The sequence below is a fragment of the Myotis daubentonii genome, chromosome 1, assembly GCF_963259705.1.
Source record: "Myotis daubentonii chromosome 1, mMyoDau2.1, whole genome shotgun sequence".
Lineage (NCBI taxonomy): Eukaryota > Metazoa > Chordata > Mammalia > Chiroptera > Vespertilionidae > Myotis > Myotis daubentonii.
The window spans coordinates 67,569,052-67,585,226 of record NC_081840.1 but is presented as its reverse complement, the minus strand read 5'-3'; the positions used below and the strand labels follow the sequence as shown (position 1 = coordinate 67,585,226).

At 41.8% G+C, this 16,175-nt stretch overlaps 1 protein-coding gene across 1 annotated transcript in view; it reads left to right on the top strand.

Moving 5' to 3' along the window:
• EIF2AK4 (eukaryotic translation initiation factor 2 alpha kinase 4) overlaps positions 1-16,175 on the top strand; it is a 100,796-nt gene that overhangs the window by 39,322 nt on the left and 45,299 nt on the right. Inside the window, exons 10-16 of the mRNA XM_059705048.1 lie at positions 969-1,075; positions 1,691-1,848; positions 5,596-6,008; positions 6,952-7,021; positions 10,711-10,794; positions 13,566-13,688; positions 15,778-15,882. Coding sequence (XP_059561031.1) covers positions 969-1,075; positions 1,691-1,848; positions 5,596-6,008; positions 6,952-7,021; positions 10,711-10,794; positions 13,566-13,688; positions 15,778-15,882 — 1,060 coding nt within the window. The remainder of the gene's footprint in view (positions 1-968; positions 1,076-1,690; positions 1,849-5,595; positions 6,009-6,951; positions 7,022-10,710; positions 10,795-13,565; positions 13,689-15,777; positions 15,883-16,175) is intronic.

The following is a 16,175-nucleotide window of genomic DNA, read 5'->3' as shown; positions in this document are numbered from 1 at the left end:
CTGGCAACCACCACATGCTGTTTGTGTTCATGAGTTTCAGTTTTATATCCCACATATAAGTGAAATCACATGGTTCTTAGCCTTTCCTGACTGACTTATTTCACTTAGCATCATGTTCTCAAGGTCCATCCATGTTGTTGCAAATGGTGCTATTCCCTCCTTTCTCGGGGCTGAGTAATATTCCATTGTGTATATGTACCATATCGTCTTTATTCAGTCCTCTACCGCAGGACACTTTGGTTGTTTCCATGTCTTGTGCACCATGAATAATGCTGCAGTGAACATAGGGGTGCATATATCTTTGTGAATGCATGATTTCCAGGTTTTCAGGTATATACCCAGGAGTGGGGCTGCTGGGTTGTATGGTAGCTCTATTCTTAATTTTTTGAGGAATCACCAGACTGCTTTCCATCGTGGTTCTACCAGTCTACATTCCTATCAGCAGTAAATGAGAGTTCCTTTTTCCCCCACAACCTCTCCAATACTTATTATTGCTTGTCTTGTTGATAATGACCATCTCACTGTAGTTTTGATTTGCATTTCCCTAATTTCCAGTGAGGTTGAACATCTTTTCATATATCTATTGGCTGTTCCTGTGTCTTCTTGGGAGAGGTGTATTTTCAGGTTCTCTGCCCGCCTTTTGATTGGATTGTTTGTTTGTTGTTGAGTTCTATGAGTTCTTTATATATTTTCGAAATTAAACCTTTGTCAGAGCTACTGTTTGCAAATATCATTTCCCATCTGGTTGGCTGTTGTATACTTTTTTTGATTCCCCATTTGTACCCAGCCTGGTGCTTAGCATGTAAATCCTGCAGGAATGTTTATTAATTTAAATTCCTCTGAGTTCATAAATAACATGAATTCTCTAATGTGTATCTTTAAAAGATAAACCCATAGATAAATGCCTTAGATTAACTAGTTTAGCATTTATTTTGTGTTGCTGAGATTCTTTCTCCTCTCCCACTGAGATGTGTTTGCCTGGATGACAAGGAAAGATGGAGTCCTCAGCAGCTGTTGAAACACAGCTTTATAAATCCTCAGCCAAAAAAGTCTTTACTGGAACAAAGTCCTGAAGGTGAGTCTTTTACCATTCTTTTTTTATACCCTGCTTGATATAAATTAGTTTGAAAGTATATATAAACCTAAAACTGGAAGGGACTACTACATGGATGATTTATTTTATCTGTTTTATGCTGAGCTATATACATAAATCCATTCATTTAATGTGTCCTGTGTGCCTGGAACTGTTTTTGCCATCCTGGCTTTTCCAGTCTCTACTGATGCAGTGACCATTGGTGTAGCCTCTTTCAGTGTTTGCTATCTCTTCTTGTCATGTTGCCCTTATTACCATGTAACTGGATTTCCCTGCTGCCACTTAAGTAGTATATTAAGGGATCTCAGTAGAGATTGGGATGGATTAGGAGACCTGGGTTTGGGTTCTAGCTCTGTCATCCAGTCATTTCTTTATTCTCTAAGTTACCTACACCTGTAAACTTGGCCTAATTATATATTTCTACCTACTTTAAAGAGGACAAGGTGAGGAAAGTATTAAACAGCCTTCCAAGTAAGAGGTACTTTTTCAAACTACTGGTCGGGGCCCCTTCTGCCAACGCTTGAATCGTTGTTGTATATTGCGCTCTTCCTGTATTTCTCATGCCTCATTTGCCTCTTGCCTTTTGTTTTATGTCAGATTTTGGAAGACAAGATTACATTGAGACTGTTATTCCTAGCAACCAGCTACCTGGTGCTGCATTCTTCAGTGAGACACAGAGGCAGTTTTCCCGCTATTTCAATGAGTTTGAAGAATTACAGCTTCTCGGCAAAGGAGCTTTTGGAGCTGTCATCAAGGTGTGATACAGGGTGGTCCCAGTCCCTTGTAGAGCTCCTGCTCTGTTCCATTTCTGCACTTACGGACTTGACTTCTATTCTGAGAGCGAGGAGGGAGGTGAATTCTACCATTTGAAACTATGATTATCTTCACCTTCATGGAGTTAAAGGCTTTATTTAAAGTTACACTGGACACATTAAGAACGCATCATTCTTCTTCCCTGGGTTGATGCAATGTTATTAATGTGAAAACCACATGATTGTAACTGCCCAAGTGGAGTCAAGACCTTTACACGAAGAACATTATTGTGTGCTTTGGTTTAGAAAGAAAATTATTCTCTTTTTCTCCCATTTGCTTTCAGGGTTGCTGTAGATAAAAGGGCTGCGAGGTTAGAACTAAGATGGAATTCCAACTGGGAAATGGCCCCAGATGGTTTTGATGGCTTTTATTTTCCAGCTCTTACTGAGATGGGAAATTAGTGATACGTTATTAAGGTATGCTATAGTTAGGTCTTCCCTTCTTTGGTCCAGTCTATGTGGGTGACTTTTATTATTATCTGTCCCTTGGGAGAGATTTCAGTTGTTTTTATGTAATGTAAGTATTTTTTTTTAGTTTAGGAGACCCAGATTAATATAGTATTATTAAATCCATATAAGATATATATCATCTTACACATAGAAAGTAGGGCATATGTCTATTTAGGATTCTGCACTGTTATTAGGAAACATTACTAGTATTACGGTGGGTAGTATTACGGTGGAAGGCCTTTTACACCAAAAAAAAATAATAATAATAATTGAATTTGTTTTTTGTGGTTATCAGGAACAGAAAGACCATCTTAAGCCAATTTTCCAAAAGGATGTTATAGTATGGGAAATTTTCAACTTTCTTCTTGAAATTAGGACATTACATTTAGGTGATTAAATAGATATACTGCGGACAGATATGCTGACAAGGTTATCATACTTAGCTTTAAGAAGAGTGAATGATTAAAGTATATATTATCCCTCTAGCACAAGCTGTAGGTTTTTAAGAAGTCCTTTAACTTCTTTATATTTTAGATTTTTGAATGCTAAACACCAGCCCAGCCATAGTGGCTTAGTGGTTGAGCATCGACCTATGAACCAGGAGGTCATGGTTTGATTCCTGGTTAGGGCACATGCCCGGGTTGTGGGCTTGACCCCCAGTGTGGGGTGTGCAGGATGATTCTCTCTCTCTCTCTTCCTCTCTGAAATCAATAAAATATATTTTAAAAAGCAAACATTCCTAATGGGCTTGGCTTGGTGGATACTGTTGAGCCACGGACTGAAGGGTCTCAGGTTCAATTCTGGTCAAAGGCATGTACCTTGGTTGCGGGCTCCATCCCTAGTAGGCGGCATGCAGGAGGCAGCTGATTGATGTTTCTCTCTCATCGATGTTTCTAACTCTTTATCCCTCTCCCTACCTCTCTGTAAAAATCAATAAAAATATTTTTTTAAAAAACAACCAACAAAATACAAAACTTCATCCTATATAATAAAAAGCTAATAGGCAAATCGACCGAATGGTGGAATGACCAGTTGCTATGACATGCACTGACCACCAAGGGGCAGATACTCAATGCAGGAGCTGCCCCCTGGTGGTCAGTGCACTCCCACAGGGGGAGCGCCACTCAGCCAGAAGCAGGGCTCACAGCTGGTGAGTGCAACGGCGGTGGTGGGAGCCTCTCCCACTTCTGTGGCAATGCTAAGGATGTCCCACCACTTAAGCCGTCAGTCAAACATCTCCTGAGGGCTCCCGGACTGAGAGGGTGCAGGCCTGGCTCAGCCTCCCCACCCGCCCCCCGCCAAGTGCACAGATTCCGTGCATCAGGCCTCTAGTTTCCTTATAAGTACTTAAAAATTATTAGTAAGCTTATATAACTAAAACATCATAGTAATTTAAACACCTAAGTTTTTCCTGTAGTTTCTCCCTATGAGAACCGAATAGCCCTTACACCCCCCTCTGTCTCCTGGTTAGGGCAGGACAGTCTGCTCAGTGGTCTGGCATTTCATTGGCAGTTGGACCCATTACTGTTCATGTACCTTTCTATTGAATAAGTGAATTCCTAGGAGTTTCCAGTATGGCAAGCACCACACCCCAGTGACTCACAATATATATGGTATGTACTGAGATAAGAGGTGGAAAGACAATGCTAAGACTTCCCACTGTCCTCAGACCCATATCTGTTTTACTTAAAAGCATCTGTTTACACACACACACACACACACACACACACACACACACACAGGATAATCTGAAACCTATGAACCAAACACGAGAATGATGTGCTGTGTTGTGGTTTTGTTTTTTGTTTTTTTGTAATCAACTGGCTTCTCCCTCAGCATAAGGATACCTGGAGACATGGCTTTGAAACTTTTACTTATATTTTGTTGTGTTGCTAATGATATTGTTCTAGTTTCAGTACCTACCAGTGGTAAATCTGCAGTCTTCCTAACAAAATCAATGGGCATTACTTGTGTTAATACCAACTGCTGTTACCTACTGAGCAGCTTTCTCTGTGCAGCCTTGATACAGGTGCTTTATCCACCTCATTTCATTTAATCTTTTTTTTTTTTTAATCATCACCCAAGGATATGTTTCCATTGATTTCAGAGAGAGAAGAAGGGAGAGAAAGAAAGAGAAAAACATCGATGTGAGAGAGAAATGTCAATAAGGTACCTCCTGAATGCTCCCTGACTGGGGATTGAATCAGAAACCTAGGTATGTGCCCTGACCAGGAATTGAACCTGCAACCTTTTGGTGTATGGGACAGTGCTCTAACTGATCAAGCCACCTGGCCACGGCTCATTTAATCTTATCTTTTCTTTTCTTTTCTTTTCTTTTCTTTTCTTTTCTTTTCTTTTCTTTTCTTTTCTTTTTTCCCTTTCTTTCTTTCTTTCTTTCTTTCTTTCTTTCTTTCTTTCTTTCTTTCTTTCTTTCTTTCTTTCTTTCTTTCTTTCTTTTCTTATTGATTTCTTAGAAAGAGGAAGGGAGAGGGATAAAGAGATAGAAACATCAATGAGAGAGGAACATCATCAATTGGCTGCCTCCCGCACACCCCTACTGGAGATGGGCCTGTGCCCTGACTGGGAGTGGAACCGGTGACCTCTTAGTTGCTGGGTGGACGCTCAACTGCTGAGCCACACAGGCCTGGCTCATTTAATCTTTATAGTCACCCTTTGAGGTAAAGAAAGTGATATAGATGCCATTTTATAGATGAGAAAATTAAGTCTCAAGGAAATTTATTATTTTAAATTCACAGCTTTATAAGTTGAGAGTTAGAATTTTCATTTAGGTCTGTTGAAATTTTTGGAGTTTAGTTTGTGTTTAGTGACTTTAAGAGTTAAAAAAAAAATCAGAGAAACTAAAGTCATCTTCTGAAGCCTTACATTGACTTTAGAAAATAATTATTTTCAAAACACGGTTAAGAAAGCAACAAGGTTCTACTTCGAAATTTAGCTAGCAGATGTGCTATTAGAAAAGTTATCTATACAGTTAATGGTTAAAATGGACATTGTTTTCCCCAAGGGCTCTTAGCAATTTAAATACATCTGGTTTAGGGTGCGATGTTTTCTAAGTCTTGGGCTGTCAAGACTTTTTCCAGCTTCAGAGTCCCAGACTGTAGCTGTTTGTTTTCGCTCAGAACTCCAGGTTCTCCTTTGGAGAGCTTGGGTGACTACAGATGCCAGTCTGCTTACGGTTCTGAGCGACTGATGGTCCCTGGTCCCCTTCGGTCCCCGCTGCAGGTGCAGAACAAGCTGGACGGCTGCTGCTACGCGGTGAAGCGCATCCCCATCAACCCGGCCAGCAGGCACTTCCGCAGGATCAAGGGCGAGGTGACGCTGCTGTCGCGCCTGCACCATGAGAACATCGTGCGCTACTACAACGCCTGGATCGAGAAGCACGAGCGGCTGGTGGGCCCGAGCACTTCGCCCGAGGACACAGACCCCGAGGCCCGGGACAGCCGAGCGGTGTCCAGGCCAGGGCTGGGCGGCAGTGGCGCGGCCGGCCCGGACAGTGTGGAGGCGGCCGCGCCGCCGCCCATCCTCACCAGCGCGGTGGAGTGGAGCACTTCGGCGGAGCGCTCAGCCGCAGGCCAGGGCTCCAGCAGCGACGAGGACGAGGACGAGCATGACGGTGTCTTCTCACAGTCCTTCTTGTAAGAGCGCCTAGTGCTGGCGGAGCACTGCCAGGGGCCGGGCTGCCCGGGGCACATCCAGTTTTATACCCGCAAGCCCATCGCAGGGAGGGGGGATTCCATTAGAAATCCAGCCCAGTTTACCATGCTAAAAAACAAAACAAGCAGGAGGTAGGGGGGTAAGAGATCAACTAAAGGACTTGTATGCATGCATATAAGCATAACCAATGGACATAAGACACTGGGGGATAGGGGAGGCTAGGGGACTGTCTAGGGCAGGGGGATAAAATGGACACATATGTAATACCCTTTGTAATACTTTAAGCAATAAAAAAAATGCAAAAAACAAAACAAAACAAAATATGAAACCCACTTTTACAGAGTAACCAAATGCAATCCAAAGGGCCTCCCCCCCACCCCCCATTATCTTCAAAAGATCTCCAAAACCCAAGCCAGGGAGAAAGGAAAAATAGAAGTTTCTTCCAATACCTCATCTTAATATATTTAATACACTTCTTTAAAAGGTCATTCTTTTAAATAAGGGCTTCCAACCCTGTGGAACATTGAAGAACTAATTTGGAGTCTTGATACAATGCCAACCGCGGCTCCAGGAAAGGTTACCAAACCAATAATTAAGATCCTAAACTCTACTCATCTCAGAAGCCAGTCATTTAATTTCATGACTTTACTTCATTGTGTCAAGTTGGATACAGTTTATCATAACTCTCAGCTATTAAATTTCTTTCAGGGAAATTACTCAGGCCAATTTTTATTTAAATTGAGTTCTGTGTTTCTTCATATATTAGGGGAGTACAAATCAGCATGCTATTGTGGACAGATTTATGCCTACAGGGTCATGGTATGGTATCTCTAGCTGCTGTGCTTGCTAATCATTAAGTTTTGATTTTCAAAATTATAATAGGGATTTTGGTTTCTTTAGTAGTTTTCTATTTTTCTTTTTAAGACCTGCTTCAGATTCTGAAAGTGATATCATCTTTGACAATGAAGATGAGAACAGTAAAAGCCAGAATCAGGTAGATGTATAAATAGAAATTATACCATTTTATTCATCATGGGGTGAGTATGTAAGAAAACTAATGTTTAATGTTACAAATCTCAGGTGAAATAACCTTAATCTGATATGCAAATATAGAAACCTTCAAGTTAAAGTACTATTTAAAATATATGCTACTCACATGTTTATTTATAGGACTTAATTTATCCACCTAATAAAACATGCCTGCTTTTAGAAAAGAGAAGTAAATTGATACCCTGTATTTTTTAAAAATAAAACCTTTTCCTTGAGGATTTTGGGAAACTTTATATAATTGGGGATGAGGATTGAATGTAAATTAATTGAATAACTAAACAGCCTAATTGTGGAGTTAAAGTAGGTCTCTTTCCCACATCAATTAATCTTAATTCTTTATTTTCATTATCCATCCCCTAGAACAGTGTTTTAACACTGAGCCATAACCTGTAGCAGGTTATGAAATCAGTTTCGAGAATCACAACCAGCTTTATTTTATTCTTAATGCTCTACAGAGGAGTATAGAATACCAAAATGTGTCATAATAATAAAGATAAAACTCTGTGGAATTTGTCTCTCATGAGTATGTGCACTTGGTGTGATATAAAATATATTTTTTTCTTTATAGGGATCATGGTCATAAAAATTTGAGAAACACTATGCTAGGCCTTAAACCCCACTCAATTATGTTTTTTTCCTCTGCCCAGGCCAGCAAAGCCCCTTGATGCTGGTACATGGAGTCCAGGATGAAGCTTTTTAACTACTAGGGCCATCAGGTGTTGATATAGAGAAGCGTTCTGCACCTGGGGGTTCAATACAATGATTTTATTACCAGAAATGAAAATATTATCATTAGTAATCACAAGAGGCATCTGTAGTAGGTAAAGCAAAATCTACATATAGATTCTGTTAGATAAGCAGGTAAATTGATTTGAAGGAGGTTTAAATGCATTAACCAGTATTTTTTATAAATACTTTCCTTTCTATTAAAATCACCCTTAAAATCATCCTCTTGATTTAAATTTATGAATTGTAAATTAATCAGAAATAGTAGTATAAATACTCTAAACTGCTAAAGCAAACATTCTTTGGTTTTAGCATTAGTTAATACATTTAATTATCATGATGTCACCAGATTTACACACCTGGCTTTGCTCCGTTAAGGGCACTATCCCACAGGCATTCTAATTAATGGGGAGAAGCCTCCAGGAGATTAACAATCTTCTATAGATAATCCCCTGAGTATATAAATGATTCAAGAGGAGGATGTGATTGTTTCCAGATCAGAATTATTTTTTCTTTGATAAAGGAAAAATGTTGAAAAGTGCTTCCACAAAGAAAGTGTAAGTCAGAAATTGTCAAGGCCTCAGTCCCAAATGGCAGATTTTTTTTTTAAATTAACTGAGGCCATTTTGAACTGGCATATCCTATCTAATAATAGACAAACATGGTAATTAACCATACCTCCACTACGCTTCCCATTGGCTAATTAGCAGGATATGCAAATTAACTGCCAACAAAGATGGCGGCCGGCAGCCACGCAGCTGAAGCGAACATGAGGCTTGCTTGCTCCAGTGATGGAGGAAGCCAAGCTTCCCCTCCTGCCGCAGCCCAGCTCTGAGCTCCGGATGTAACAATGTTGCAATTATAGAAGTTAAACAAACCCCAGATACCTGCTTTCAGCCGGCAGTGGTCTCAGAGCTTAGAGCGCCAGTGATGGCAGCAGAGTTTCAATTATAGAAGCTAAACAAACCCAGCTACCTGCTTTTAGCCAGCCGCGGCCTCAGAGGTGGAGCCGGGCCTCAGAGCTGGAGCTGGCTCTCAGCTCCAGTGACAGCTATAGAAGGTAAATAAATCCCAGAATAAAAAAAAAAAGAGGCTGGGAGCTTCAGTCGCCTGCCAGCCTGAAAATGGCCCTCAGCCCCTCACCCAGACTGGCGGCACCCCAGTGGGGACCCCCACCTTGAAGGGGGTGTGACCAGCTGCAAACAGCCATCAGCCCCTCATCCAGACTGGCCAGGCACCCCAGTGGGGACCCCCACCCTGAAGGGGGTGTGACCAGCTGCAAACAGCCATCAGCCCCTCACCCAGGCTGGCCAGGCACCCAAGTGGGACCTCCACCCTGATCCGGGACACCCTTCAGAGCAAACCAGCTGGCCCCCTCCCGTGCACCAGGCCTCTATCCTATATAGTAAAAGGGTAATATGCAAACTGACCCTAACAGCAGAACGACTGGGAATGACTGGTCATTATGACACACACTGACCACCAGGGGGCAGATGCTCAATGCAGGAGCTGCCCTCTGGTGGTCAGTGCACTCTCACAGGGGGCAGCTCTGCTCAGCCACAAGCCAGGCTGATGACTGTCAGTACAGCAGTGGTGGTGGGAGTCTCTCCTGCCTCCTCAGCAGCGCTAAGGATGTCTGACTGCAGCTTAGGTCTGCTCCCCACTGGCAAGTGGACATCCCCCGAGGGCTGCCGAGCTGCCAGAGGGATGTCTGATTGCCATCTTAGGCCCAATCCCCCGGGGAGCAGGCCTAAGCCAGCAAGTGGTCACCCCCGAGGGGTCCCAGACTGCGAAAGGGCACAGGCCGGGCTGAGGGACCCCCTACCCCCGAGTGCACAAAATTTTGTGCACCGGGCCTCTAGTCCTATATAATAAAAGGCTAATATGCAAATTGTCCCCTCGACCCAGGAGTTCGACCAGGGGATAGGGCACCCCACCCCAATCAGGGGTGGTGCTGTCCAGCCAACCACCCTGTGGTCCCACCCCACCAGCTGGTTCCACCCCCAGTTGGCCCTCCCACCCCAATCTGGGGCAGGGCTAGCTGGCCAACCTCCCGCATCCACTCCCCACCAGCTGTCCTGGCCCAGTTGGCCCCGATCAGGGCGGGCTGGCCGGACTCCACCCATGCATGCATTTGTGCACCGGGCCTCTAGTTTGGTTAATAAATGCAAGCAATTTGGAGCAGAGTAAAGACACACATGACAAAAGAAAAAGGTCAAATGCTGCCAAATGCTTTTTTCTATACCTGGTGGGGGAGTATTTAATTACATCTATTAGAAGAGAAAATAATTTTTTAAAAACAGGGACATGTGTTAGAAAGTTAGCTGAAGGAGACAAACAGACTAGCCATGTGGAAAGTAGTAGAGAGGATCAGTGTCTGTAAGTGGTACTGGAGGACCTGCTCTGCAGCAGTGTAGCCCAAAGGACAGTGTGTTTTGGGTCATATGATCCATTTAATTTGTTTTAGCTAAAGACAAATTTCTAATCTTCTGTTTCCAAAGGAAGGCATTCAGTCAAACAGAAGCCCTAAAATATTAGTCTGTACACATTCTGCTTTCCTTATCCAGAGAAAGATATAATGGTAAGAAAGAACTGACTTGACATGGAGTCTTTCTGTAGATCGCACACCTTTAATACCTACCTTTTTTTAATTTTCCCTATCAATTATTCTGTACAGTGACAGACCTGGAAACTATACAGCGGATTCAGATAATAGCAAAATTGTCTTTAGAATTCTGTAAGCAGCTAAAGGACAGTGATTGTGCTCTGCCCGATGACCTTCCCTCTAACTAAGGCAACGGGATGGCCAAGTATTTGGTGTGGGCAGGCACAAATGAGTTGATGATGATGATGACCTTGTTTAATTTTAGCCCCACTTTGAGTTCTCCTGTGCTCCTCTGGGTTTAGGATGAAGACTGCAATGGGAAGAACAGTTGCCATGAGAGTGAGTTATCAGTGACCACAGAAGCTGTGCACTACCTCTATATCCAGGTGAGGCTCTGGCGTGCAGCGTGGTGACCAGGAATTGCTGGTGGGTATGTTTCAGGAGACTAGAGCAAGACAATGGGCAGAGCAGGACCCACTGGCACTACCAGAGGTTAATTGGCCAGCGAGGACTGCAGCATGGAGGCCCTTTCCCTCAGCCTCGCACCCATGCTCTCCTGTACCATAGCAGGAGGTGGCATAGGGTGCTGCTTATGGGCTCCGGACTCAGGCTGTGTAAGTTCACAACTTGGATCTACCAGCCACAGCTGTGTGAGCTCAGGCAAGGTTCTTCAGCAGTCTGTGCCTCAGGTTCCTTATCTGTGAATTAAATAACAGCAATCTCCATGACTCGTGAAACATAAATGAAATAATGTATGTGAAGTAATTAGAACCATATCCAAGTTTCATAAATGCTAGAATGCATGTAAGAAACTCTGCTTTTTCTAACAAATTGAATCTGGCCAGTTAAGGTCTGGTGCACAAACATCCTTGCATGTGCAGAAGAAACGCCAGCTTGGCTTTAGGCAAACTGGCTTGTCCTGGAACCTCTGGGGGACAGGAGCCACAGGCTAACCCGTTGCAATGAGGCATGACTAAAGGGAAGCCTGTGGCTTTGGCCTGCCCCCATGCCTGAGGGGCGGTGTTCTGGACAGCGGTGAGTTCTGCCAGCAGAGAGACAGCCACAAACCGAAAAGGAAAACTTGCCTCTACTCCAAGTGAACAGGACCATGGGCCATTATTAGTATATTCAGTCATATTTGCAAGTAGGCAGGTCTCCAAACATGAAGATAAGTTTGACAGTTTTCAGACAAGTGTAGTGTTTCAAAAGAGGCTAATTAGGTAGTTGCTTCCCTGGCATTGGAACTAGTTTTTGGTATTCCCTAACTGAAACATCTTTTTATCTTATCTATTTATTTTTAAAGTTTTATTTATTGATTTGGGAGAGAGAAAGAAGGGAGAGAGAGAAAAAAAACATTGACTTGTTGTTCTACTTATTTATGTATTCATTGGTTGCTTCTTTTATGCACCCTGACCAGGAATCGAACCTGAAACCTTGGTGTATCAGGACGATGCTCTAACCAACTGAGCTACCCAGCCAGTAACATCTTTGAGATACTACTCACACACACTATAAAGCATTTGTCTCCCAAACAGCTACCTATTGAGTATCTACTACATGCCATTACTCTCTGACAGAAGTATGTAGAAGAGATGCATCTGAGGTGTGGTAGGATTGTGGGTGGGAATCAGAGGCCTGGAGAGTGAGTCAGAATTTGTAGATGGTTATTTGGATCATGAGAGGATATTCCTCTCTTTTAAAAGGAGACGTTCCTTTCTTTAACACCAATCAGAAAGGATATATGCACCCCTATGTTCATAGCAGCACAATTCACCATAGCTAAGATCTGGAAACAGCCTAAGTGCCCATCAGTAGATGAATGGATTAGAAAACTGTGGTACATCTACACAATGGAATACTATGCTGCTCTAAAAAGGAAGGAACTCTTACCATTTGCAACGTCATGGATGGAACTGGAGAGCATTATGCTAAGTGAAATAAGCCAGTCAATGAAGGAAAAATACCACATGATCTCACTCATTCATGGATAATAGAGACCATTATAAACTTTTGAACAATAATAGATACAGAGGCAGAGCTGCCTCAAACAGATTGTCAAACTGCAGCGGGAAGGCCGGGGAGGGTTGGGGGGCAGGAGGTAGGGGGGTAAGAGATCAACTAAAGGACTTGTATGCATGCATATAAGCATAACCAATGGACATAAGACACTGGGGGATAGGGGAGGCTAGGGGACTGTCTAGGGCGGGGGGAAAAAATGGACACATATGTAATACCCTTTGTAATACTTTAAGCAATAAAAAAAAAAGTTATTTTAGTACAAATGAAATATTTATACTGTAAAAAAATAAATAAAATAAAATAAAATAAATAAAAACAGTAACATCCTCCTTTATGAGAAATCTCACCTCTGGCACTGGTTTGAAACATATAGTCTAGAAGATTCATAAATCAAATGCTACATGTTGATATATCATTGTTTTCTGATACTTCAATACATTTAAGGAGTGAAATAGAGCCTTTTCTGGATTGTTTTTATATTTATAATGTTTTATTTTAGATTTGAAGGTCACTGTCATTAATGTAATGTACAAATGAGAAAGGCTAATGACATCATTAGGTTAATTAGCCCTTCTTGAAAATTTGGGTTTAGAAATAACCTTGTAAAACAATAAATAAAAGTATACTTCTCAGATTTTTATATTATTTTTGACAGGGATTTTAAACAAGTAAGATAATTTTTAAATGGACAGTAATATGAAAAATTGGTTCTGTTAGGATGCTAAGATTATGCATATTTTATCCCCAATTTTTTAATACTCTTGTGGTGTTTTTTTTTCAATTAAAAAAAAAAAATCAGTGCCCTAACCAGTTTGGCTCAGTGAATAGAGCGTCAGTCTGTGAACTGAAAGGTCCCAGGTTCGATTCCAGTCAAGGGCATGTACCCTGGTTGCGGGCACATCCCCAGTGGGGGGCGTGCAGGAGGCAGCTGATCGATGTTTCTCTCTCATGGATGTTTCTAACTCTCTATCCCTCTCCCTTCCTCTCTGTAAAAAATCAATAAAATATATTTTTTTAAAAAATCAAGCCTTTTGAAACCTGTGCTACATGTTTTAAAATGTAGGATTACATTTATTGCAATTGTCCTCAATTGAAACTCTGTACAGTCAAATCCCTCCTGGTTTGTTCTTGTCCATAGATGGAGTACTGTGAAAAGAGCACCTTACGTGACACCATCGACCAGGGACTGTATCAAGACACCAACAGACTCTGGAGGCTTTTCCGAGAGATTCTGGATGGACTGGCTTATATCCATGAGAAAGTAAACTACAGCATTTCATATCTGAAAACTTATCTTTATATAAAATTTAAGATCGAATAAGAAAATCAAATAATGTAAGATTGGAGAAAAACATAAATAGAAAATTATGGGTATATTGAAAATAATCTATTTTTATAGGTACTAGAACTATGTGTCAAAAGATAAGAAAATAGTACAAAGTATCAAACTTAAAAGAAAATATTGAAGGTTAGACCAAGGATTAGCAAACTGTGGCCCACTGGTCAAATCCAACCACATTATGTATGGCCTGGCCTATAAGAATGGCTTTTACATTTTTAAGTGATTATTTAAAAACAATCAAAAGGCCCTAGCTGGTTTGGCTCACTGGATAGAGCGTCGGCCTGGGGACTGAAGGGTCCCAGGTTCGATTCCGGTCAAGGGCATGTACCTTGGTTGCAGGCACATCCCCAGTAGGGGGTGTGAAGGAGGCAGCTGATTGATGCTTCTCTCTCATCAATGTTTCTAACTCTCTATCCCTCTCCCTTCCTCTCTGTAAAAAATCAATAAAATTATTAAAAAAAACACAAAAGAATATTTCATGACACATGAAAATTCTATGAAATTCAAATTTCAATGTCCATAAAGTGTTATTGGAACAGGGCCATGCTCATTGCTTACATAATGCCTATGGCTGCTTTTATGCTACAACTGTAGAATTGAATAGTTATGACAGATTCTGTGGCCCATAAAGTCTAAAATACTTTCTGGCCCTTCACAGAAAAGCTTTGCCAACCTCTGGGTTAGGAAATACATGAACATGCCTAGAATATGAGGATGACTCCTAGGGTGGTTTAGAATACAGTGAGAATGTGATTGATGCAGGCCAAGTTATCTGATTCTGACTTGGTGCCACCCTTCCTAGGAACATGGAGGAACCAGAAAGTCATCTAGCAAGGACAGAGATGGGACTTGTTGAGTAACATGGTTTGCCACATGTACAAAATCCTATATAATAAAACCCTAATATGCAAATCGACCGAACAGCATAATGACTGGTTGCTATGATGCACACTAACCACCAGGGGGCAGGTACTCAATGCAGGAGCTGCTCCCTGGTGGTCATTGCATTCCCACAGGGGGAGTGCCACTCAGCCAGAAGCCCTGAGCTGGCTCACGGCTGGTGAGTGCAGCGGCGGTGGCAGCATGGCTAAGAACCTCTCGGGGGATGTCCACCTGCCGGCTTAGGCCCACTCCTTCAGAGGGCACAGGCTGGGCTGAGGGTACCCCCCCCCCCAAGTGCACAAATGTTGTGTACTGGGCCTCTAGTGTCATTATAAAGCTAGAAATTGCCATTACAATGTAAATACTAATGGGGCTAGCTTCAAGATGAAGCACTCTTACTTTTTAAAAAATGGAATTGTCTAATGCATTAGCCAGTGTAAATATGTTTTCTCCTTTGCCTCAGTTTCTTTAACCTTGAAATATTTATACTGTACCATTTTTCTACTAAAAAGCCAGAACTGTAATTTACACATGTCTAGTTTATAAATGATTTGGTGGAAACAGAATTTGCAAGGCTGGAAATAAAAATGCGTTCTAGTGAGGTCACTAGAACTCTATTGCTGTGATATCACCCTGGCGTCTTACAACCATGCCCCTGTGCTCTCTTGTCTCGATCTAATTTGCTCCGTATCTGCTCATCATTTGTTGGGTAGATAACATGGTGCCACACCTAGAAATACAGGCAAACAAACCCCATGCTTGAGAAGGACTTGTTTTTTTTGAGGGAGCTAAAATGTACCTTCACGTAAGGTAAAAGGGATCACACAATGTGTTTTTATTACATTTAGTTATCTCCTATATTATAGTACCTGGAACAATACGCATTATGAGAATGCCGTTAGGAAGGGGAGAAAGCATAGTCATGTAACAAGTATTCATTGAGCACCTTCCGTGTATGTTAGGGATTCAAAGTTGAAGTGTTAGAATTACTGTGGAAGACCTCATGAAAATGAGTTGGCGCTTGTAAATGTTGGTACAATTCAAATGAGTGGAGAAAAGCAAGAGTTTCCTAGGCAAGGGAATTTGGAAACAGGTTAAACTTGGTTTCTTTGCTCTCTTCCATTAGGGAATGATCCACCGGGATTTGAAGCCTGTCAACATTTTTTTGGATTCTGATGACCACGTAAAAATAGGTGATTTTGGTTTGGCGACAGACCATCTACCCTTTGCTGTGAGTATTTTTTAAATTAGACTGTGCCTGAAAAGGGCCCTGCATGCTTTGATAATAATGAAAGTGTCAGAAGACAGGATAGTAATGAGATCAGTGAACTCTGCTGTGTAAGCCCTAGGAAGCAATACGAGTCTGAAGGGGTGAGCTGCAAGTGACCTTTTATATTTTGAAATTGTGAGTGCATTTTAGTGAGTGCATTCCACTTGAGGGACATAATTTAGGATGTAAGTATGTCGATATTTAAGCATACAATACTTTATGAAATAATTTGTATTTTGGTCTACCACACCAGG